Here is a 22,908-nt window from a genome sequence, read left to right on the forward strand (position 1 = left end):
TCAAAATGGAATTTCAATATAAAAAGTGACTAAAAAACATTGCTAAGTTTTCCCAGCAAGTTAAGGAGAATACAGAATGTACACATTCGCAGTAATGTCCACTTCGACCTAAGGACAAGGGAAGATAGACCCAGGACAGAGAATCAAAAACAACCTAACTCCCAGGAATTTGAATGGACTGAAAGAAAGTTCAGCACAGGATATACAAAGGGAGGTGCCTGGCTCAGTAGTTGAGCGTCTCAGGAGGTCACAGTTTGATTCCTGGTCAGGGCACATGCCTAGGTGTGGGATGTGCAGGAGGCAGCCAACCAATGATTCACATCATTGATATTTCTCTCTCTCTCTTTCCCTTCCTCTCTGAAATCAATAAAAATATATTTAACAATAACAACAAAAAAGATGCAAGGGCTAGCAACAATGGCCCTAAAGAAGGGCTATTCACATTTTAATACAAGGCTCCTAAGATTATTTAAAACAATAAAAACTTGAGTTTGAGCCACCATTTGGCTCGATGGACAGAGCGTCGGCCTGCAAAGTGAAGGGTCCCGGGTTCGACTCTAGTCAAGGGTACGTACCTCAGTTACAGTTCCCTACCCTAGTTAGAGGCAACCAATTGATGTGTCTCTCTCACATTGGTGTTTCTCCTCCCTTTCCCTTCCACTCTCTCTAAAAATCAATGTAAAAAATATCCTTGGGCGAGGATTTAAAAAAAATTTTGTTAACAACAAAAAAACACTTGAGGCTGTAATTATCCAACTCCAAAGATCCCTGAGATAAAATGTGTAGGTTTATCTAGGTATACAACTGGTATAGGAGAAGCACTTAGCTCATAACCGAGCCTGGAGGACCACCCAGCAGCCATATCTCAATGTACTTGGTACACTAATCCTCCTCCAGAAGAAACTCTCAGGGCAGTTACTTTGTTTCTTTGAATAAAACAGCTACCAAATGAGATTTCACTAAAATTATAAGACAGTTAATATTGGCTCTGATATTTAGTTCAGGAAATGAATGTTCTTTAATAGAAATGTGATTATGTGGACATCCAGGAACATGTATAAACATTTTCACAGTCTTACATTTAATTCTTTAAAAAAAAAATATTTTTATTGATTTCAGAGAGGAAGGGAGAGGGAGAGAGATAGAAACATCAATGATCAAAAAGAATCACTGACTGGCTGCCTCCTGCATGCCCCCTACTGGGGATCAAACCCGCAACCCAGGCATGTGCCCTTGACCGAAATCAAACCCAGGACCCTTCAGTCCGCAGGCCGATACTCTATCCACCGAGCCAAACCAGCTAAGGCTCACATCTGATTCTTTTTTTTTTTTTTTTAATATATTTTATTGATATTTCACAGAGAGGAAGGGAGAGGGATAGAGTGCTAGAAACATCGATGAGAGAGAAACATCAATCAGCTGCCTCCTGCACACCTCCCACTGAGGATGTGCCCGCAACCAAGGTACATGCCCTTGACCGGAATCGAACCTGGAACCTTTCAGACACTGAGCCAAACCGGTTTCGGCGCTCACATCTGATTCTTAAAGCTCAACCCAGGTGTATCAACTTTCATATGTCTACCATCTCCTGAACTCTAAATCTGGCCTAAGATGTATTACATCACCCAATTTACAAAATCTGCACACCTAAACTGTCCCCCCCCCCCGCCCCCATTGTAGTGAAGATAAACTCTAAACTTAGGGTGTGCATTAGCTGAGAAAAAAATCCAATGCCCAAGATGCATGCCAGATTGCTCTCTGGAGATAGTTTTGTTTTGTTTAAAGCTTCCCAGGTGACTTAAAATATAATGCCAAAACTGAAAACCAGTAACTCAAATTGTGTTGGCAACTCTAGGAAAAAAAAATAGGGGGAAGTACTGATCTACAGTAGAAAATGGAAAAAGGCAAAAAAAAATGTAGCAACATTACAATTTTTAGAAAAATATGGTGTGTTGTTTAATTGATTTTACAGAGAGGATGGGAGAGGGAGAGAAACATGGATCGGTTACCTTCTGTGCACACGACCAGGAATGGGACCCACAACCTGAGTATGAGCTCTGACACCGGGAATAAAAACCCTCAACCTTTTGGTGTGCGGTGGACATCACTCCAACTGAACCACACTGGCCATGGCACAATGTTACTTTTTACCAGTTTTAACCAGGCTTCAATACATTTCAAATTAAAGGTGAACTGGTAATTTAAATCAAAATAGTCAATTCTCATTAAATTCACAGTAGTTATATTCTATAAAGTCACAGCAAATATTGAACCACGGTTCCTAGGGGAAATACAGGGTTAGGTTCCTGTGATCCTTTGGTCACATTCAACCAAATATAATAATGGTTTCTGTTTAAAGACACCTGTATAGACTATTGGTTATTTAACACTAAACCCAAGGCCAACAGCACATGCCTGAACAAAGGTTACCTAGCATACACAGTCTTCTTGCAATTAGGAACACTAGGCTGCACTTCAGTCCTCCCCTTGGGAGCCATTTTAAAGACAGAACTGTGGGAAAAAATGGCATTAAATAGACTGAAAAAAAGGACATTTGTTTACAGTACAACAGCTGAAACAAGGCAGAGCATCACCTTGTTTGACCTCAGCTGGGAACATAAGCTTCCAGAAACTGATTTTTTTAGTCTTTTTGCCAATCGGTTGTGTAAATCACCACCAAAGCACCATAAATATCCATTTTTAGTGTCACAAATAAATTTTTCTGAGTGGATGGTTTCAAAAATACAGAATCCGTGAATAAGAATGGACTATAGGCCGAAACCGGTTTGGCTCAGTGGATAGAGCGTCGGCCTGCGGACTGAAGGGTCCCGGGTTCGATTCCGGTCAAGGGCGTGTGCCTTGGTTGCGGGCACATGCCCAGTGGGAGGTGTGCAAGAGGCAGCTGATCGATGTTTCTCTCTCATCGATGTTTCTAGCTCTCTATCCCTCTCCCTTCCTCTCTGTAAAATATCAATAAAATATATTTAAAAAAAAAAAAAAGAATGGACTATAGCAGTATCAAATCAAGGTAGTTCAAACTAACTGTCATAAAGACATGAATTCTATGAGGTTTCTACTAAGCAACATCAAGAGCAAAGATGGCATCAATATATGCATTATGTAATTTTTTCCACTGGGATCCTTAAACTGGATTTCTTAAAAATGTAACAATTTTTTCTCATATCAAAATCTTCATACTAAAAAAACCTATATACCCAATTTGCTCAATATATCTTCCTTTCATGTAGTAAAAAAGTAAACAAATTATATTTTAATTAGTATTTCAACTACCTCTAATTACAAAATGCAGCAATTATTTTTAAAAAAAGATATGGCCCTAGCCAGTTTGGCTCAGTGGATAGAGCACTGGCCCTCAGATTGAAGAGTCCCAAGTTCAATTCTGGACAAGGGCATGTACCTCGATTGCAGGCTTGACCCTAGCCCCCATTCATGTATCTCTTTCACATCAATGTCTTGTGTCTCTTCCCCCTCCCTCCCACTCCCTAAAAATCAATGGAAAAATATCCTCAGGTAAGGATTAACAAAAATAAAGGAAAAAGAAAAGGTATGTTGATTGGACTACACCCATGTTTCTCTCATTGATGTTTCTCCCTCTCCCCCTCTCCCTTTCTCTCTCTAAAATCAATGTAAAAATATGTATTTTTAAAAAAAGACACAAACACACTTTGGGACAAAAATAGAAGGCATCTCATTAATTGCAAAACAGAGCAGCACAATGACTGCGAAGATGATTATCCTAGCAGCTAGGATAATCATTTTCCCAGTCATTGTGCTACCAGGACCTAGCTTAATGCTTTTTTGTTCACTTAGATGTGACTCTACTTGTTAATTCTACTGTTCCCCCTTTCTCTGGGCACTTGGTCCAACAGCTCCTGAACAGCCCTATTCCCTGCCAGAACATCCAGCCAAACTTCTCAAATACCATAATTCTAGCTATATTCCCCAAGTTTCCAGTGCTCAGTAAGCCTCTGTATCCAAGATGACAGTCAATTTTCTAACTTTTGATTATCCTGTAACCCTTCATAATGAGATCAACAAATAGTCATGTGGAATTTAATTGTCAAGGCAGCATGACTACAATAGTAATGTTGGTAAGAGCCCGTATTCCACCTCTCTCAATCACTGCATACAATTACTTGAGTAAAGAGCAATGAAATGATGAATAATCCAAAATAATTTACTTCTAAGTCAACTGAAAACTAGCACACATTCATAGTCCATCCTTTGTTACTAAATCGCAAACTCCATCTAGCCAAATCAAGTCAATAGTCTAAGATACAGGAAAAAAAAAAAAAAAGTCTAAGATCCAATTAGGTAAGATAGGAAGAAAATGCAGAAAATCCACAAGAGTAATTCAACTGACCATGTCTCTCAATTATATCACTGTTTTTAGATTTGACAAAAATAAACTATTATACACTGACCTTCTAAGACCTTAGACATAACGTAAGGGGAGTCCACACCTGAAGTTAATAAATAAATCTGGATGGTCAAATTAGAAAAGTATACCAACTATACTTAAAACTTCCAACATAAGAGAAGTCTGAATGAAACAGTTGAATTCTAAGATCAGAAAATACACTGAGTGGCCAGACTATTATAATCTCTGAACGCATAATAATCTGGCCACTCAGTGTATATGCTATATAATAAAAGCCTAATATGCAAATTGTCCCCTCGACCAGGAGTTCGACCAGCAGGCAGGCTGGCCAACCGCCCATGTCCCCTCCCCCTGGCCAGGCTGGCCGGACCCCAACCATGCACAAATTCATACCCTAAGCCTCTAATACACACACACACACACACACACAGAGTGGCCCGATTATTATGTGTTCAGAGATCATAATAATCTGGCCACTCAGTGTATATTCAGTAGGCTAAGTTAGGTAAATACTTTATAATACATATTTGTGAATGAAATGAGCTGATAGGGAAAGAAAAAAAAGATTAAACACAAAATGAAAATAAAACATAACATACAAAATACAATTTTATGGTTTAGCTCAGTGGTCGGCAAACTCATTAGTCAACAGAGCCAAATATCAAAAGTACAACGATTGAGCCAAAGCCGGTTTGGCTCAATGGATAGAGCGTCAGCCTGCGGACTGAAGGGTCCCGGGTTAGATTCCGGTCAGGGGCATGTACCTTGGTTGCGGGCACATCCCCAGTGGGAGGTGTGCAGGAGGCAGCTGATCGATGTCTCTCTCTCATCGATGTTTCTAGCTCTCTATCCCTCTCCCTTCCTCTCTGTAAAAAATCAATAAAATATATTTTAAAAAAAGTACAACGATTGAAATTTCTTTTGAGAGCCAAATTTTTTAAACTTAAACTTCTTCTAACACCACTTCTTCAAAATAGACTCGCACAGGCCGTGGTATTTTGTGGAAGAGCCACACACAAGGGGCCAAAGAGCCGCATGTGGCTCGCGAGCCGCGGTTTGCCGACCACTGGTTTAGCTGAATACAGAATACCCCAATACTGCTGTACTCTTACGAATGTTTAGAAAGGCGTGGGCAAACTACAGCCCGCGGGCCGGATACGGCTATTCTATCCGGTTCTCTTGCTCTCCCCTCCGCTCCTTTACTTTGAATTTATATTAGTTCACACAAACACTCCATCCATGCTTTTGTTCCAGCACTCCGGTCCAGTTTAAGAACCCATTGTGGCCCTCGAGTCAAAAAGTTTGCCCACCCTGGTTTAGAATCACATAAAAATTCTCTTTAATACTGCTTTTGTAGTTTGGGGACAGAAAGTTTGTAGCAAAAAATCAAGATCCCTAAAATGTTTTATCTAAAAATGTGCTACAAAGAACTTTCATTTAGTATTTTAAGATTTCTACAATTATCAAAATTAAATCTACATCTTTAACTCCTATCAATTTTAAGTACCACCACGAGCCCACCATTCTCTAAGAATAGTTTCTTTTTTAAAAATATATTTTTATTTATTTTTTTACAGAGAGGAAGGGAGAGGGAGAGAGAGTTAAAAACATCGATGAGAGAGAAACATCAATCAGCTGCCTCCTGCACACTCCCTACTGGGGATGTTCCCGCAACCAAGGTACATGCCCTTGACCGGAATCGAACCTGGGACCCTTGAGTCCACAGGCTAAAGCTCTATCCACTGAGCCAAACCGGTTAGGGCTCTAAGAATAGTTTCTTAAAACATAAAGTGGTTCTTTCCCAATAGCTCCGTTGGTTAGAGTGTCATCCCGATACTTCAAAGTTGTGGGTTCAATCTGCAGACAGGGCACATACAAGAATCCACCAATGAATGCAAAAATAAGTGGAACAACAAATGGTTGTTTCTCTCTCTCCCCTCCCCAGCGTAGCCCCCTAAAAGAAAAAGAAAAGAAAAACAAACAAAACATAATTGAGGGGAGAGGGATCCAAGATGGCGGCGTAGGTAAACACCTAAACTGCTGCCTCGCACAACAATTTCAAAACTACAACTAAAAGACAAAACGTCTATCACCCAGAACCACGGGAAAGCTGGCTGAGTGGAAGTTCTACAACTAGAAGGAGAGAGCAAACAGCATTGAGAGGTGCACAAGTGCTGAAAAGCTGAGGTACGGAGGCGCGCGAATCAGGCTGGTGGCAGGCGACTGGGAGCGCTGCTTTTTTCAACCCGAAGGGAAACAAGCTCCCAATTACTCCGTACTCCAGTTTCTGGGGAGACGTGGGGGACCCAAACTCCTACGGGGAGAAGCTGGACTGTCTGCCATCAGGTCGGAAAGTGAGGGTGGCTTGCTTGCAGGGCTGTGCGCAGGAATAATTGTTTACTGCACTGGGGCGCGGGGTCGCGGTCAGAGACGCAGAGCCAGCTTACTGGCAGCCATCGCTGTTTGCCACACCCTAGCCTAGTGATGCCCTGAGACCCTGCCCCGGACAACCTACAAACCCACCCAAGCTCCAAGCAGCGGCTTTAGCATATGAATGACCTGCCCCATCACAGCTTAACCTAGCAAACTTGCAGCCCGGGTCAGACAGCTCCAAAACCTCCAAACCCCAAGCAAAGAGGAGAAAACTGTAGTTCTTGCTGTAGCTCCTGGGGTGGCCTCAGACAGTAGCTGACCTGCACCCCATTGGAGATCCAGAAGCCAGTGTACCTAGTGGTCAGTGTGAGACACCAGATTTCAACTCCTCACATCCATAAGTGACACATTCAAGAGGCAGACTCAGTGAGCACCAAAGCCCCACTGAAGCAAGTCCTGCCCCCTAAGCGTGTCTCCAGCGCAGCAGTTCTTCCATTATAGACACAGCGGGTCCTCACAGCCAACTGGCCTGGAGGTCAATTCCTCCCAGTGTACCAACAGCAATCAAGGCTTAACTACACCAAGACTTTGCACTCAGCCCACAAAGGGGTGTACCAAGAGCGTCCACCTCAGGTGATTGGGGAGGCTGAGCTACTGGCCCCTATAGGTCACCTCCCACACAAAGCCACTCCATCAACACAAGGAAGCAGCAAAATGCAGAGACAAAGAAACATGTCACGAATGAAAGAAATGGAGGAAAGCAAACTACTGGACGACACAGAGTTCAGAACCACATTTATAAGGTTACTCAAGAATCTTCTAGCCCTAACGAGTTTGGCTCAGTGGACAGAGCGTCGGCTTGCGGACTCAAGGGTCCCAGGTTTGATTCCGGTCAAGGGCATGTACCTTGGTTGCGGGCACATCCCCAGTAGGGGGCGTGCAGGAGGCAGCTGATCGATGTTTCTCTCTCATCTGTGTTTCTAACTCTCTATCCCTCTCCCTCCCTCTCTGTAAAAATTCAATAAAATATATTTTAAAAAAAAAAGAATCTTCTAAAAACCGCTGAGGAATTTAATGAGACCTTTAAGGATCTTAATGAGAATGCCAAAAAAAAATGGAAAAGGACCAGTCAGAAATTAAGCATACACTCTCTGAAATAAAGAATATACAGAAACTCAACTGTAGATCAACGTACCCCAAGAATCAAACCAAAGATCTAAAATATGAGGAAACAAAAAACACCCAACCAGAAAAACAAAAAGAAAAAAGAATCCAAAAATATGAAGATAGTGTAAGGAGCCTCTGGGACAACTTTAAGCGTACCAACATCCGAAGTTTTGGGGTGCCAGAAGAAGAGAGAGAGCAAAATAATGAAAACCTACTAGAAGAAATAATGACAGAAAACTTTCCCTACCTGGGAAAGAAATAGACCTACAAGTTCAGGAAGCGCACAGAACCCCATACAAGAGGAATCCAAAGAGGACCACACCAAGACACATCATAATTAAAATGCCAAGAGCAAAAGACAAAGAGAGAATCTTGAAAGCAGCAAGAGAAAAACGGTTACCTACAAGGGAGCACCCATACGACTGTCAGCTGATTTCTCCGCAGAAACTATGCAGGCCGGACAGGAGTGGCAAGAAATATTCAAAGTGATGAACAGTAAGAACTTACAACCAAGATTACTCTACCCAGCAAAGCTATCATTCAGAGTTGAAGGTCAGATAAAGAGCTTCACAGACAAGAAAAAGCTAAAGGAGTTCATCACCACCAAACCAGGATTACATGAAATGCTGAAGGGTATTCTTTAAGAAGAGGAAGAAGAAGAAAAAGGTAAAGATAAAAATTATGAACAACAAAATGACATCAAATACATACCTACCAACAAGTGAATCTAAAAAATCAAGTGAATAAAAAAATCTAAAGAACAGAATGGACTAGTGAATATAATAGAATCAGGGACATAGAAAGGGAGTAGACTGACAATTCTCAGGGGGAAGGGGGTGTGAGGGGTGTGGGAAGAGATTGGACAAAAATCTTACACCTATGGATGAAGACAGTGGCGGGGGGTAAGGGCATGGGGTGGGGTGGGGAATCAGGTGGAGGGGAGCTATGGGGGGGGGGGAGAGGAACACCTGTAATAATCTGAACAATAAAGATTTATTTAAAAAAAAAACACACATAATTGAACCATAATCTTCTTAGTGATTTGTGACTGTTCCAAATAGAAAAAAACTGGGAAACCATGTCTCAAAGGGCTCACATGAGTTTGAAAACCATAATCTTGAAGGGTAAAGATCAACTCTAGCAATATGATAGAGCAGAGCTTCCCCAGCATTACAGGTATGCCAGGATACTGATCCTCATCCTCAACGTTTCATACACCTAGCTTCCAACCTCCACTACCTCACCCATTTTAATGTGCTATTCAAAAATTATTTTCTGCATGTGCCACAACATGAAAAAACGTTGGGAGGCACAATTAAGGTGATACTAAAGCAGTTACAACTTCAACTTTAAAATAGATATTCTCCAAGGAGAAATGCAAAGTTTACCCTTAGTTATGGATCCTAAAGAATATTTCATTTTTATCAATTTGAGTAATCAAATTCTATGTTAATTTGTATAGTATGTAAAATACAGTTCCTCTTACTGCTTAAGTAACCTCTTCAGCAGCAGTAATATCCTGCTGTGGTTAAGATAAAGAAATCTGGCCTGGCCAGCGTGGCTCAGTGGTTAAGTGTCGACCTATGAACCAGGAGGTCACGGTATGATTCCCGGTCAGGGCACATGCCGGGGTTGCAGGCTTGATCCCCAGTGGAGGACGCGTAGGAGGCAGCCAATCAGTGATTCTCTCTCATCACTGATGTTTCTATCTATCTCTCCCTCTCCCCTCCTCTATGAAATCAATAAAAATATTTTTTAAAAAATCTGAAAACATTTTAGGTAAGGACTTGGTCAGAGCACAGAATTGGTGCATTCTATACTTCCCAAGCATTCTAACAGAAATCCTCCAAATATACATTTCCTAACCTCCTTCCATGCTTTTTCTCCACAACACGATCACCTTCTAATATGTAATTAACTTAAATATTTTGATCCTGTCTCTCCCAATTAGACTTTTTATATCCAAAAAGGCAGAAATCTTGTCTACTTTTGTTCACTGCTATATCCCCAGCACCTTAGATGAGTAGGTCCTCACAAAATTACTGATGAGTGAATGAACAAATTTGGCTGCAGTTTTATGTGTAATTTAATTGTTTTGAAAAAAGTTAACCTTTGCTATTAAGATGGTCAAGTAAATTTGTTCACCAAAGACAGAATAATCACAGAAAGTTGTTTGAAAAATCTTGATTTATGTATATTAAAGTATTTGTCAAGATACTACCAGAAAATCTGAGATATTTTAAAAGTATAAATAAAAGGACAGACATAGTTTTATTTTAGCTAAATGAGGGAACATCAGTTTTCCATTCCTCTCATCAGAAAACACAAAGGAATAAAGGGTGATAAGACAGTTAAATGTAGTACTTGGGACAAGGAAAGTATTACACTGGCAAGTTTTTTTTTCCCCCATTGCTTAAGTCGCCATGTAAAATTCATAATTATCAATATTAAGTTCTTTACTGACTCATTTTTCTCTTAAAAACAAACCTGCCCTTTCCAGACACTTGAAGCCTAAATCTAACCAGCAAATTAGTTATTCCCATACTTCTCTTGTGAGAAATCATCACAAATATTGTGGATTTTAATCTTAATTCTCAGTCTTAAAACAAACATTTTTAACCTTAATACAAATAATCTTAAACTGGTCATATAGCCTAGCTACCGTTCAACTAGTGTTCCAGTTCCTTTTGGGGCCTCAAATGACGGAACTTCTCTCACATCTCTGGGGAGATTAGTGTAAAGTATAAAGTTTCCTGAAATTGTTCTTGTTTTTCCTCTGCACCATTTCATGACATCTTTTCAACTAGGAATGTTCTATACTTATTTTTTTCCTATTCTGCAGGAAAGTCCAGAGGGAGAAGCAACGATAAAAAACAACAACATACAACCAAAACTGTATGAAAAACAGGTTGAAAGGGGATAACACAAAAGCACAGAAGTAAATGAGAACCCAAATATGTGCACAAAAGAGGAAGATGATGAAAAAAGGAGAAGAGATAAAAGAAAACTACTGTTCTGGCCTACAAAGGAGAAAAATCCAGAGGGGGACACTTGCTTATTATTCAAGAAACAAAAGCTCAAAATCCTTCTAAGAAAAACGTGGTCTCTTTCTTTACTTGAGGAGTCGTTGTTAAAATCTAAAAAGCGCTCGGTGGACACTCACACGAGAGTTCTACCTTCTCTTCCTACGTGTTTTGACACAGGTAGTCTTCACTGGTAAATCAAGTGCAGGCTATAGATAACGTGGAGTCAATCTCTACAAAACTCCAATTGTGGTTGCCATCTTTGCCAGAAAAACACATACAAATTCCTTGGATTCGGGAAATAAGGGTTCTATTAAGTTGGAAAGCCAGGAAACCACGCATTGCCAAGTCAGGTAGATGCGACACGGGTTAACAAACAGCTCCTACCAAACGAAGGTTCCACTGAAGATCAGGGGAAGAGAAAGGGCAAAGGGCTGCAGGCTGACCGCTACCACAAGGGTGGGGCGCCGCAGGGAGGAAAACCGAAGCCCAGCTATCCCGGGAGGTCTACGGGGTCGTGACTCGGCTCTCGAGGACATCGCATGTTCGGCGGCCAGTGATGTCGATGGACTAAGGGCAGCTTCGGGGAGAGGGAGAAAGCGGGCTGCTGTCCGCTGAGTGCGGAGGCTCATAGAGAAAGGTCCCCAAGAGGCAAAAAAATTAAGGGGCAAAAGGAGAGCCGAGGGGCCGAGCAGTCGGGGAGGCCGGCGTGGGAGGCCTGGGCAGAGGCCGCCAGCCGCCCTCCCCGGGAACGCCTTTTCAGCTCCCCCACACTCAGCCCCTCTCGGGGCCGCTCCTGCCCGGCGACGGCGGCCAGAGCAGCTGTTTCCGCCGGGCCGGGGACCGCGGAGGAAAGGCATCCCTGGGGCGGGCGGGCAGGCCGGCAGCGGCCAACTGTGCGAGCGGAAGACGACTCCGAGACGACAGCCGCCGAGCCAACGCCAAACTTCGCCCGTCCCTGCCCTTCGCCTTCTTTATCCCCCAACTTTCCGGCCGGCTGGTGTCCGCTTCGACCGACCGAGCCCGCCGCCGCCCCCCCTCCCCGCCCTTCTTTTCGCCGCCTCTCACTCCTCCCCAGTGCCCGAAGACTGGGGAAGGACTGGCGGCTAGGGCCGCTCCCGAGCCCGCCCGGTGCCCCTGAGTCCCAGACACCGCCCCCGACGAAACGCTCGCATCCTCTCGGAGGCTCCCTCGCCCGCCCAGATGCTGCAAACCCCTCTCACCTGCATTGACGCCATGATGGAACCATCCCCCCCTCCCCCCCCACAAGGCCGGCGAGGCCAGAGACGCAGGGGGCGGAGCCGCCGTGCTCGCGTCACGCCGCGGGGCCCCAGCATCCCGGGCGCGGGGGCGGGGCCTCCAATGGAAGAGAATGGCGCGACGGGATTGGCTGGCGCGCTGGGCGCACGCGGGAGGGACGGGCGGGGAGGAGGTAAATGGTACTGTCAGGATCCTCGGTCCCATCCTGCTGTCGGGCGTCCGCCGCGAGCCCACCGGCTGCCCCGATCGCGTGGGGAAAGCGTCTCCGGGTCTGAGCTGGCCACCGTTGCTTTTTTTTGTCTGTTCTCCGAGATCCTGATGATGTCCGGATTCGTGGGGTTTTTTTCTGGTTTGTTTTATTTTTCCAACCACAGGTATATGGTACAGATTTCCCCTTTCGGATGGCTTTCCCCACCTTTGTGCCCACTTTCACACCCTTGGGGATGGAAAAAACTTTCCGCGGGGCTGCTTTCTGGTCTTTTCGAACATGGAAGGCTTCTTATAGCCCTAATTTGGGAAGAAAGACACGAGTTTCCTTGTGCAACGGAGTGAGAATTGAAAGCAGAACAACACTTTGCTTTAAGCGTAGGTTTTGTAGAGCTTTAAGCGTAGGTTTTGTAGAGCTGAAACTTGCCCGGAAGGGAAGGGAAATCTTTGAAAATTTTTTTCCACCCCTTCATCCCAGCCCCTCAGTTTAAAACTTTACGCGTATCAGTCAGTAATAGTTACGGTTGTTACAGCATTGACATTTGGTTAGACATTTGACCCTAGACATGAATTTCTTTGTTTAATGTATCAGTGTCACGTTGTAACATACACATATCTTCTGTCACATCCATACTTCAATCTGTTCGTGGTAGACAGTTATGTGGTCATTCGACATAGGGATGAATTTGAATAGGGAAAGCTGAGCATACAAAATTTATTCTGGGGATGCACCAGTTCTGCCAAAATTTATCAGAAGTCACGTTTAAAAAAGCGATTCCAAAACTGAAGATGTCATTGGTTTATAAGAGGAAAATGGAAGCCAAAGGCTTTCACCTTGTATTCTATCTCTAAAAAATGAAGGGGTGTGATATATTGAGTTGAAGGCTTTTACTTAACCAGAATGAAAGCTTAAAACCTCTCATTTCATTCACTTGGAGACCTTTTAGAAATTTCTATAAGATTTAAGTACAAGAGCAATGTAGGATATCATCATTTCCACACTTAAATTATGTTCTCTGGGAAATTCCCTAATGTAGAATGTGTTCAAAATGAAAAAGATCTTTAAAATACACCAATTATTCTATGGTATAGAGAGGAAGTTACTATATTGGTATACTTTTTTTTTTTTTTTTTTTTTGCTCTCAGACTTCCACCCTAATTGCCAGAAATGGGCTGGTTTTCCCTTTTTGTGCAAAATGACCTTGTCCTTAAGGAATGTTTGGAGGCTCTTGGCAACCAAGAATAATCCGGAAGCACATCAGGTGTTAGCCCAGTGTGTTGTCAACATTTCAACTGTGAGTAAAACTCACATGTACCAATGAAAGAGAAAAGCTTTTCCAGATTCATTTTCTTTGGAGATTTTTTTATCCCATCATCTCAGAAAATTGCTCCAGAAGATCACATTTTATCATCTAAGGTTCACTTGTTTAAAAGCTGATTTTCCCTAAAGTGTGAGTGACATCAGATGACCCCACAAACAAAGCATTATGACATCATCAGAGCCAACAACCTGCTGTGACAAATATGAGGAAAGGGGTTATGGGAATCTTAACATGCCTCACAGTAAAATCAACATCTGGTCCCTTGTGTTTTATGTGTGTTAAAAAGGATCTTCATGGGAGGGAAAAGTCAGTACCGCACATGCTTATGAAATTTTGTATTTCAGGGAGTTACCTGACCCCACAAGTCCACCCATTGGCAGAGGTGTGTAAGCCTCAAGATGGGAACACCTTTACTAAAGAGGTGGTAATGGAGATCAGCTCACTCTCTTTCCCTTCCAAACCTATCTTTTACAGAGACATAGTTGCATAGCACTTCTTTTCATTTATTTATGTTCCAGTCTTCCTGAAAAGCAGGGTGCTGTGTGGAAAGCTCTGGATTGGGAACCAGGAGAGTTGAGCGCTTGCCTGATCCTTCCCAGGGGTGATGGTAAACAGCTAACAGATGTGGCACAGGGACCAACCGTGCAGAACAGAAGCGGCTCATGCTGGGGCAGGGATCTGGGTGCTGCCTGCCTGGTGGGCTGGATCAAGGGGAGCTCTGTGGGTATTCAGAAGCCACTGAAGGGAGATCCTTATGGGGGGCGGGGGCGGGTGTTGAGGGCACTGGCTCTTTACTAACCTCTATAGAAGTATTTTAGTGTTTTCTTCTGGGGAGGGGGGACAGAAATCTTCTAAAAGTAGATTGTGGTGATGATTGCCCAACTGTATAAATTTACTCAAAATGATTGAGTTATTATCATGGGTGAAGTTTATGGTATCTAAATTATACCATAATAAAGCTGTTCAAAGGAAAAGTCATTTCAATGTGTTATCACAGCCAACACCAGTAAGGCCTAGATGGCCTTCAGAATTGCTCTCCCCGTAATGGTATGAGACAATAGTGCGATCAGCTGTCTCCCTGGGTCTGCATTTTTCCAAAGCTTTCCAGATAAGTTATTTCCATTGTGAAAAAATTCCATAATGGTGTCATCACCATTTCTATTGCTATCTTTCACCTGCTCGTAAGGCTTCCCCTGCCCAATCACATAGTCTTCTTTGCTATATTGCTTAGGAGGACAGCAGCCCTAGTGCTTTTGTCTCTGCCAAACAGTTCTTTCTCAGCCTGTGACCTTATGTCCTGCCTAACTTCCCCATCCATTTTTTGTGTGAGCATTTTTGCCTGATCTTGTTAACATGTATTAGGAAAGGCACTAGATTTGAAATCAAAAGGCCTAGATTTGAATCCTAACTCAGCTTCTTCTTAGTTCGGTGACCTGGAGTTGGTCACTTAAATGTCTCTGGACTTAGTTTGTCCTCCGTAAAATGGGGGTAAAAATGCCCACATGCAGTTTGTGGTGGAGTCTCGATGAGATGATGTAGAGGAGCTCCATGAACTGCACAGCAGCCATACCTGATGTTTCTCCTACAGTACTCTGTTCTCTCTCCAGTCGGCAGATGAGATGCTGGCTAGAGATAAGAAGTGAGGTATACGGCCATGACTGAGAAATACCCATGCCAAGATCCCCAGATTTCATATCACTGTGAACACAGACAAGTCTGGGCAGGCACTCTCTCTGACCTGAACTCTTCATAGACCAACTTTCGAGGTTGGGATGTTGCCTCGCCCTACCCCACCCAAGGTCCTTGCCCGAACGTGGCACCCTCCCACGCCTGCCCTTATTATTGACAGTAATGATAACATCTACCTTGGGTTGAATATTTCCATGTGCCACACAGGCACTGTGAGAGGCACTTGCATTTCCTGTATTATTTAAAGTTTAAAACAGCATTATGAGGTTCGGAAGCCAATTCCCATTTCCAGGTTAGGAAGAGGCTTAGAGAGGCAGCTTGTGAACAGCAGAGTCAGGCTTCTACTTTGGGAACGCAAACTCTGTGACTCTGAGACTGACTTATTTGACTAGTGTGTATGCAGCGTTGTCCTTCCAATGCCAAGTAACTAATCAAATTGAGTCATTTTAAACTTGAACGTAATAGACAAGGTGGGTTTTACATTTCACCAAGAATATCTGATGCCCCCAAATACACCTAATTGGTGGATTTTCACAGTTTGACAAAGTAAAAAAATTAAATTAAAATGTGGCAATTTTGACCAAAAAGCACATACTGAATGCCAGGCACCACGGATATAAAGATGACTAAGACACAGTTCCCATAGTCGCATCGCTTACGATCAGGAAAACAGATGAAAGAAAGGTTTTGACAGAACATGGGAAAGCTACTTGCTGCCTACGATGGGATGCTAGGTGAGGCTCAAGTAGTCTTGCCTAGGAGCTGAAGACAGCCTCCTGGAAGAGCTAAGGCCTGAGCAGAGGTGAAAAGGGGTAGAAGAGAGGCTTCCTGAGAGGGAGCATGCATGTAATTGGTGTCTACAGGGGATGTCAGTTTGGTTTTGCCCAATGGAAAGTGATGGGAGGAGCTGGGAGGCAAGAGGCAGGCGAGACTTGGTCATGGAAGGCTTTGTTGGCTGACGAGGAAGTTGGACTTCCTCTTAGAAACCATTTGGCGAATTTGAGGTATTATCAAATGGAAAGTGATAAGGCCAGATTTGTGTTCTGGACTGACTGCTCTGGTAGCTGAACAGATTTATCACAGAAGATCAAACAAAAACCAGAGAAGGAAGCTGTTGGAAGGGTCAAACAAAAATCAGAGACATGATGACGGGGGCTTGGTCAAGGGCATATTGAGGAAGAAAATGAAGGACTCTAGAGATATTTAGGGAGGGGACATACTAGACTGGGATTGTTAGTATGTAGGGACAAGGAAAGAGTTGAGCACCAGGTTTCTGATTTGAAAATACAGGAGTTGTCAGAATGGCTATCATCAGCAAATCAACAAACTACAAGTGCTGGTGAGGATGTGGAGAAAAAGGAACCCTTGTACACTGCAGGTGGGAATGCAAACTGGTGCAGCCACTGCGGAAAACAGTATGGATTTCCTCAAAAAATTAAAAATGGCCCTAGCCGGTTTGGCTAAGTGGATAGAGCGTTGGCCTGCCAACTGAAAGGTCCCAGGTTCGATTCCAGTCAAGGGCACATGCCTGGGTTGTGGGTATGATCCCCAGTAGGGGACTTGCAGGAGGCAGCCGATCCATGATTCTCTCTCTACATGGATGTTTCTATCTCTCCCTCTCCCTTCCTCTCTGATATCAATAAAAATATATTTTTTAAAAAATGGAACTCCCAATGGACCCAGTAATCCCACTTTTAGGAATATATCCCAAGAAATCAGAAACACCAATCAGAATATATGCTTCCCTATGTTTATAGCAGTGCAATTTACAATAGCTAAGATTTGGAAATAGCCCAAGTGCCCATCAGCAGATAAGTGGATTAAAAACCTGTGTTACAGCCAGAACCGGTTTGGCTCAGTGGATAGAGCATCAGCCTGTGGACTGAAAGGTCCCAGGTTCGATTCCGGTCAAGGACATGTAACTTGGTTGCGGGCACATCCCCAGTGGGAGGTGTGCAGGAGGCAGCTGGTCGATGTTTCTCTCTCATCGATGTTTCTGACTATCACTCTTCCTTCCTCTCTGTAAAAAATCAATAAAATATATTAAAAAAAAACAAAAAAAAACCTGTGTTACATCTACACAATGGAATACTACGCTGCTATTAAAAAAGAACTTTCACCATTTGCAACAGCATGGATGGACCTGGAGAGCATTATGCTAAGTGAAATAAGCCAGTAGGAGAAAGATAAGTATTACATGATCTCACTCATTTTTGGAATATAATGAACATAAACCGATGAACAAAAATAGATACAGAGTCATAAAAGCATCGAACAGACTGACAAATCTCCGAGGGAAGGCAGAGGAGGGGAAGAGTAAGAGATCAACCAAAGGGCTTGCATGCATGCATGTAAGCATACGCAATGGACACAGATAGTAGGGGGGTGAGGGCATGTGCTGGGGGATAGGAGCAGAGGGGGAGAGGTCAATGGGGGAAAGAAACATGTAATAATTTCAACAATGAAGGATTTTTAAAAAAGAAGCCCTAGGCGGTTTGGCTCAGTGGATAGAGCATCAGCCTGGGGACTGAAGGGTCCCAGGTTCAATTCTGGTCAAGGGCACATGCCAGGGTTGTGGGCTCAATCCCCAGTGGGGGGGTGGGCGTGCAGGAGGCAGCCGATCATTGATGTTTCTATCTCTCTCTCCCTCTCCCTTCCTCTCTGAAATCAATAAAAATATACAAAATAATAAAAAGAAAGAAAATACAGGAGTTGATAGAAATAAAAGGAATGATAGTAAAGGGGGAAAATATAATTCCATTTTGGACATGTATGAAGATTTTAAGCTTCATATAGGACATCTGTCCTACCTTTTTCAAGTGGAAGTTGTAAAATATATCTCAAATGAATTTGCTAGGAAAACCTGGGGACAGAGGTTCAACTGATATGGAGGACTCCTTTCTGTCTGTCTCTGTGGAGATCTAGGTGGCCTCTAGTCCTAGACTCTCAACCATCCAACTCATATCCAGCTCAGTAAGCCCAGGATAGTTCCAGCTACAAAGATCTGGGAGGGGCTCTAATTGGCTTAGTTTTAATCAGCTCCATCTCTCAACCAATCAGTGATGAAAGAGGTGAGATACTCTGATTGGTAGGGTCTGGCTTGCAGCATGGGTGGGCCAGGGGTCAGCCCCAATCGAATCACATGTAAAGAGAGCTCTTGGAAGGAAGAAGCTGCTTATTCTACAATGAGGGAAGACAAGAGGAGAGATGCCAGAGAGACAAAAAGCATAGTCCACTACTACATCTGAAGGGAATATATTCAGCAGGTAATTCTGCATCACAGGCCTGAAGCTGGAGAGGGTGGGGAGAAGCTTTCATTTGGGTGTAGTATGGGATTGATTTTAACATTAGATGGCCTGAATTTTTCTTCTTTTTTTTTAGAGGAAGGGAGGGAGGGAGGAAAGATCATGTGAGAATGAAACATTGATCAGTTGCCTCCCACACACACCCCGACCGGGATTGAACCCGAAACCTGGGTAAGTACCCTGACTGGGAATTGAACGTCTGGTGTATGGAGGATGCTCCTACCAACTGAGTCAGCCCCAGAAGGAGCCCAGTTCATTTAGTAAAATGATTACATTTGAAAACATGAGAATAAAGAGATCATTTCAACAGAGTTTGGGAGAAAGAAGAATATGATCCTGAGGTCAGAAGCTAGGGGAATACCAACATTTATGAGGAGAGTAACCTAGCAGCCTAAAGAGAGTGGAGGAGGGAGTAAGTTGTCAGTAATGTAAATTCATCTCAGGATTTGTTTTTAAAGAAACAACTGGCGAGTATATCAGTGGTCTGCATCAGATTACTTTTTGAATTGTGGTGTGAACTGCTAAGTGAAGCCATAGAGACATCAAGAGGCTTAGCTGAGAAGACAAAGAGGGAGATCAGACTATACTAAAGACAAATGCCAGATAGAGGGTGGGGGAAATTTTGTTTTCTTGTTTGTTTTCAGAAAGATATTTGACTATTTTCATATGCCAAAAGGAGTCACCAGAAAGAGAGAGAGAAGTTTGAAGAGGGAAGGATCATATATATTTAGTTTGATGTTGAGGAAGTCTCCTAATAGCTTCTTAAATCATAATAGCATAGAACTGGGGGAAATAGAATCCGAGGATATGGCAGGGTAGATGAAACCACAGGATAAACACCGTACATGGTCCTAGAGCATGAATTTTACTGTTTAGTAGCTTATTTAAAATAGAATATTCTTTAGACTCTTTGATATTCAAGGGCACACTTAGGATTACTTAAGTGGAAACTTAGAGAATCACTGAGGTAAATATTAAATTTCAACCTGTTGCTTGTTTCTTTGCTTATTGGCTTTGTCAACTGCAATAAAAAGCAGCAAAGAATTTAAAATTGTTAGAGAGGCCAACTGTGAAGGGACTCTTCTGGCCAAAGATAAGATGGTTTGAGCAACAAAACAAGGACTGCAATAAACTGAAGCACATCCACATGGAAATACATGGATACATATATGCATCTCTATGTACACACATACACAATCATATTATGCCCTAAATTCATAATGATATAAGAAAAACCCCGCACTGATCACCTTTTGAATTGCTAGGTCACCAACTCATTTGGGGGAAAGGGGAAACATTAACTTTTTTCTACCTTTCCTCTATGCACTGTATTTCAAGATAACCAAATGGTTGATAAAGGGGAGCCCTTTCTTATAGGAGAATTTCAGCTATTGCACATAGAAGCTATGAAGAAATAAGAAGAAAAATTTTGCAAACTTTAGTGAAGTAATGGAGCCCAACATCAATCATTAATGGGTATTAAAGCAATCAGATGAAAAGCTGAGGGGGAACTTTATCATGAATGGATCATGATGACACACCTGAACCAACCTGGAAATGGTACAATGGGAAGTAACATGAAATGCTCTTGCCAAAAAGCCTAATCAAGACTATCTCATGATCAGTTTATAGGAAATAAGGGCGAGAGAGGTGCAAAACAGAAAACTTTTAAAGCCACATCATGAGGCTATAAACAGCTGAAGTCAGATAGGAAATTCAACAAGACAAATGATGCAGTCTTCAATAAGTGGCTACCTAAGGAAAAAAAGAAAGAAGACACAAATTACTAAAGCCAGAAACAAAAGGGGGCAATCCCATGGACATTAATGGGATAAAGGGATATTATGAACAACTCTATGCTCACAAATTTGATAACCAAGATTAAATGGACCAATTTCTTGAAAAATACATCTAATACAGAAGTAATAGACATGTAAATAGGCCTACATCTATCAAAGAAATTGAATCAATAATAACCATCCAAAACAGAAAGTACCAGGCCCAGATACATTCACTGATGAATTATACCAAGCATTTAAGCAAGAAATTATTCTATTTCCCTATAATCTTTTCAAGAAGATAGAAATAGCCCTGGCCAGTTTGGTTCAGTGGATAGAGCGTCGGCCTGAGGACTGAAGGGTCCCGGGTTCTTCAATTCCTGTGAAGGGCACATGCCCGGGTTCCGGGCTTGATCCCCAGTGGGGGGCGTGCAGGAGGCAACTGACTGATGATTCTCATCATTGATGTCTCTCTCTCTCTCCCTCTCTGAAATCAATAAAAATAAATTTAAAAAAATATGTTAAAAAAAAGATAGAAGTAGAGGTAATACTTCCTGACTTCTTTTATAAGGCCAGTATTACCCTAATATGAAAACCAAAGGCAATACTATAAAATCTCAGATCAATATAGCTCATGAATGTAGGTGCAAAAATCCTCAACAAAATACTAGCTTATCTAATCTCACAATATATAAAAAGAGTAATTCATGATCAAGTAGGATGTTAGGGTCCCATTTTCACTTGGATATCTTAATGATCACTTGCCCTTTTTCCTTCTTCTCCATGAAAGAGAGAGAAATGCCTTAGTTGTCTTGACCCAACAATAGGTCCATACGATACTAGTCAACAATTAGATCCTGTGGCCAAAGGTTTCCCTCCCTGTATGTGCAAGAGACAACAATGGGCTCTCCACTGACTCTTCGTGTGCCTCATTCAGTGTAAGCTTTTTTCACTCTCATAGACTCAGGGCTATGTGGTAGAAGACAAACCTCCTATGAAGTTCTTTCATTATCTCCTTCTAACGTCTAGTGCCCCCTGTAATATTCTGAACCTTGCTACTCTCCTTCCCTCCCATGAAACCCCTGACATTAACAGACCAACTAGTCGCATGGCTGCTTTGTCTCAGTGGATAGAGTGCTGGCCCACGGACTGAAGGGTCCCGGGTTCGATTCTGGTCAAGGGCACATATTTCAGTTGCAGGCTCTATCCCCAGCCCTGGTCAGGGTGTGGGCGGGAGGCAACCAATCCATGTGTCTCTCTCACATAGATGTTTCTGTCTCTCCCCCTCCCTTCCACTCTGTCTAAAAATCAGTGGAAAAAATATCCTCTGGTGAGGATTAATAAAAAACAAAAACAGACCAACTAGCAAGTCCTTGAATTGATTTAAAGAAACACCTCTTGAAAATGCTGAATTAGCTTGATTTACTGATAGTTCTTACCTAAAAGATGAAACAGGCCAGTATCAAACAGGCTATGTTATTATCTCTATAAATGAAACCACTGAGGGGGACAAAAAGAGGGGAAATAGGGGACATCTGTAATATTTTTTTAAAATGTATTTTTATTGATTTCAGAGAAGGGAGAGGGAGAGAAAAACATCGATAATGAAAGTGAATTATTGATCAGCTGCCTCTTGCATGCCCCTTACTGGGAATCAAGCTGGCAACCTTGGCATGTACCCTTGACTGGAGGTGAACTTGGGACCCTTCAGTCCACAAGCAGATGCTCTATCCGCTGAGCCAAACCAGCTAGGGCTGTAATATTGTCAACAATTTTTAAAAAAATGAAACCACTGAGGCCAGTCCAATGCCTCAGGAACCTTCTCCCCGACAAGCAGAGCTCTGTGCATTAACCAGAGCTTGCAATGTGGCCACAGGTCAAACGGCTGACATTCATACTGACAGCAGGTATGCCGTTGGTTTACCCATGACTTGGTATGCTTTGGAAACAGAGAAGAGTCTTGACTTCTGGACAAAAGATGAAAAAAAACAACAGTTTTTACGTTTTCAAACTCTCAGAGGCTATCTAGTTACCTAGATTTTTAGCCATCATAAAATTCCTGGACATGCCATGGCAAACACAGAGGAAAGTTGAGGTAATGACTTGGCTGACACTGCTATGAACTAAAACAATCTCAGCCCTTAAAGGAAGCATCGGTGCTACCGTCTGAAGCAATTGGGGATGTAAAAGATAACGTTATGGAGGCACAGCATTGAGCTGTATGACACAATATAAGTGGTTGGAAGAGGGCTGTAAATATAACCCTAAAAAACACTTATGAGTAGATCCAAATGACTGTCCACCCTTCCCTGATTGCCTAAATTGTATATTACATTATTTACTTGACTTATTTCTCCTGAACCGTGACAAAATGGTTTTTAT

The 22,908-nt window shown here is 42.6% G+C and overlaps 1 protein-coding gene across 6 annotated transcripts in view; it reads right to left on the bottom strand.

The window, feature by feature from the left end:
- The window catches only part of UBE2W (ubiquitin conjugating enzyme E2 W), a gene marked incomplete at its 5' end in the record, with an annotated part of 60,349 nt that extends 48,047 nt beyond the window's left edge, over positions 1-12,302 (bottom strand). For all 6 annotated transcript variants that reach the window (XM_080646266.1, XM_080646268.1, XM_080646267.1 and 3 more), the window contains one exon: positions 12,189-12,302. In XM_080646266.1, coding sequence (XP_080502392.1) covers positions 12,189-12,302 — 114 coding nt within the window. The remainder of the gene's footprint in view (positions 1-12,188) is intronic.
- Between the last annotated feature and the right edge of the window lie 10,606 nt (positions 12,303-22,908).

This window comes from Plecotus auritus (genome assembly GCF_963455305.1).
Source record: "Plecotus auritus genome assembly, chromosome: 11".
Lineage (NCBI taxonomy): Eukaryota > Metazoa > Chordata > Mammalia > Chiroptera > Vespertilionidae > Plecotus > Plecotus auritus.